The 3037-nt window shown below is 35.9% G+C and overlaps 1 protein-coding gene across 1 annotated transcript; it reads right to left on the bottom strand.

The window, feature by feature from the left end:
• Positions 1-628: 628 nt before the first annotated feature.
• Positions 629-2094, bottom strand: LOC116847885. Its single transcript, XM_032823379.1, has 3 exons — positions 1801-2094; positions 1581-1721; positions 629-682 (listed from the first exon to the last, which is right to left on the bottom strand). The coding sequence occupies exons 1-3, from the start codon at positions 1915-1917 to the stop codon at positions 629-631; spliced, it is 312 nt and encodes a 103-aa protein (XP_032679270.1). The 5' UTR covers positions 1918-2094.
• Positions 2095-3037: the final 943 nt, after the last annotated feature.

Raw genomic sequence — 3037 nt, forward strand, 5'->3', positions numbered from 1 at the left:
TATATATATATATATATATATATATATATATATATATATATATATATATATATATGTATATATTTAAACACTGAAGTAATTTTATATTTTACTCGCAATTATATATTTTTTTATCTGGCTTATATTGGCATGAAAATTCTTCAATAATTGATTATTTGAGAGCCTTAATACTAATCGTTAATTGATTTAAAAAAAAGACAATAAAGAACTGTGTATGAATTTTATATGTATATATTTATGTGTACATCTTATATGTATATATTTATATGAATTTTATATGTATATATTTATATATACAGGGTGACACCGAACAAGATGGCCAAACTTCGGTATCGTATTCTACTCTTCCCAAGGATGAAAAAAGGTCATATAAACATAGGTCCGGAAACTCGTTCTTTTCGAGATATAAATATTTTTTTGTTTATGATTAAGTATTGTAGGAATATTTAAACCTTATTTAAAGAAATTGCTGGAAATGATTTCCTTTTGCAATAATACATGTTTCACATCGACGTTACAAAGACTGTTGAAGACATCCAAAAATTCCTGGTGCATTCCGAATTTTATCAAATGCGACTATAAAAAGGACGAGTTTCCGGACCTATGTTTATATGACCTTTTCTCATCCTTAGGAAGAGTAGAATACGGTACCGAAGTTTTGACCACCTTGTTCGGTGTCATCCTGTATATAAAAAAATAGAACACAAAAGAAATATCTCGATTAATTAGGATATATATGGGCGAGTTTTTTAATTCATCGATGGATCCATCGATGAATTAAAAAACTCGCCTTATTTCGCAAATATGACATTTCATTCAGAAGTTACTTTTCGCGCGAAAACAATAGTTTTTCAAATATATTATCCAATTAACGACTTTTGTGATTAACATAAATTTATTATTACTTAATCTTGATTATAGATGAATTCCAGTGAATTTTTAATCTCAAAGCAGTATAGTATAGGTAGTATTAACGCAGACGTCCATTTCTGAGTTGAAATTTTAGTCTTATTTTGGACCTAAACTTTTTAACATTTGTATATCATGAAGGATCAGTGTATGCTTAATACACATAAAAACTAGTTCTATTTATTGTCTCTAAATGGCAAAAATATACAAAATACTATTTGTAGGTTCTAAAGAGAGAGATGACCTCTTGATAAAGCTGATAGCAAGCTGGTTAAATAAAATCTTTTTTAACCTATTTCTAATGACTCTGTTGCGTTAATTTTGAGATCGTTACAGTAAAAGGAAAGTTTTCGTCATATTAATGACGGTGATTTCATTCATAATTCAATAATTCAATTCATAATATATATTCAATTTCGGATATCCATAATTTAATTTCGAAATATTTGACAAATGTGTTCATAATCAATGCCATTATATAGAAATATCCTTTTACTTCAACATATCTCGCAAGTATTTTGGGCACACGTTTTTCCGCTTCCACCATCATAAATCAAGATGGCCGTGGTGAAGAAATAGTAGGCTCAAGGCTTTTAAATATTCCATCATTGAGAAATTTCAAGCCAAGCCCCGCAGGGGCAAGATGATAGCCGCGAATGAAATAAAATTACTCCGCTTTTTATGGAACTCTGCGGCTCGCCCTCTCCGGTTCCACCCACGGAGAACTCTGCGTCTGGTCGCATCCCGCGCACTCGATAAACGTGTTGCACCGTGGGCTTGCGGAGGCACGATGTCTGCTTGGAGGCTTGGGTCTGCGCGAAGAAAATGTAATAACGCGTCTTCCCTCGGAGGCTTCTGCCGCGCCACCGGAAAATCATTTGTAAAGCTTACGGACATCGCCTCGGGCGACGACACCTCTTGCCGGCCATCATCGATCTCGATTACGGGCGTTGGATTAAAGCCGGACGGAGATAACGCCGGGGGGACCATATACGTATATATATACATACATACGGTGAATTTCTCCAGGTTGCGCTAATCGAGCGATCGTTCAACGTCCATCTCGTTGACAGGATGACGCGCGTCCTGTTCCTGCCGCGGAGTCGCCTCGGCGTGTATCGCGTCGACCCACACACACACGGAGACGCACACGTGCGCGCACGTACGCACGCACGATGACGAGAACACGAGGCGATAAACAGCGGCTTCTCCCGTATCGGAAGAATATTTAAAATGTCAACTCACCCTCCCCCCCGTGCCCGGCGACGCAATATTCACCGCGAATATTCACTCGCTGGTGCGGAACATCGCGATAGCAATTTTCGTCGCGACGCGCGCGATCGAAACCGTCGATAAACGTTGTCCCTTCGACGGTCGGCCGGTGCGTCGTGCGTTAGCCGCGAGCGAAACGCCGGCACTTTATCATGAGGGCTCTATTGTCTACTTTACATCGAATGTTTGATACGCGTACTAAACAGTGACTTTCTATTAAATAAATTTAATATTGACAATATATATCAACAACGATGCATTCAGTTGATACGTCTTCTTGATGAGTATCATACTACAATATCGTTGCATAATATATACATCGTCGATATTAAGATTATTTAATAAAAAATTATTATTTAGTATGTGTATCAAACGTTTGGTACAAACTAGACGGAATGGACGGAACCAAACTTGTCCGGGATTCGACACTAAAGTCACAACATTAGGACTGCATTCCAAAACGTTCTTTTTGAGGACATTTTATTCGATATTCTACAGTATATATAACATGAATTATAAATACTGAGTAAAATTTTTCTTAAAAAGGACGTTTTGGAATGCAACATAAAGCTGCGTTCCGATATTTATCGCTAGTTATGAAAATTTATAGTATACGTAACACGAACTATAGATTTTTAGTATTCTGTTTTTAGAATAACTATATTATATATAGTTACTAAATATATATTTATATATATACTATATATTTAATTGAATCAAACTATTCACTATTTATTCCCTTTTTCATTTAACATCCTTTTTTCTTGTGGACATATATGATTCCATTGTGACTATCTAGAAAGAAAGAGAGGGAGAGAGAGAGAGAGAGAGAGAGAGAGAGAGAGAGAGAGAGAGA

This window comes from Odontomachus brunneus, unplaced genomic scaffold, assembly GCF_010583005.1.
Source record: "Odontomachus brunneus isolate Ranch 3 - 2012 unplaced genomic scaffold, Obru_v1 Obru_scaffold_084, whole genome shotgun sequence".
NCBI classification, from domain to species: Eukaryota; Metazoa; Arthropoda; class Insecta; order Hymenoptera; family Formicidae; genus Odontomachus; species Odontomachus brunneus.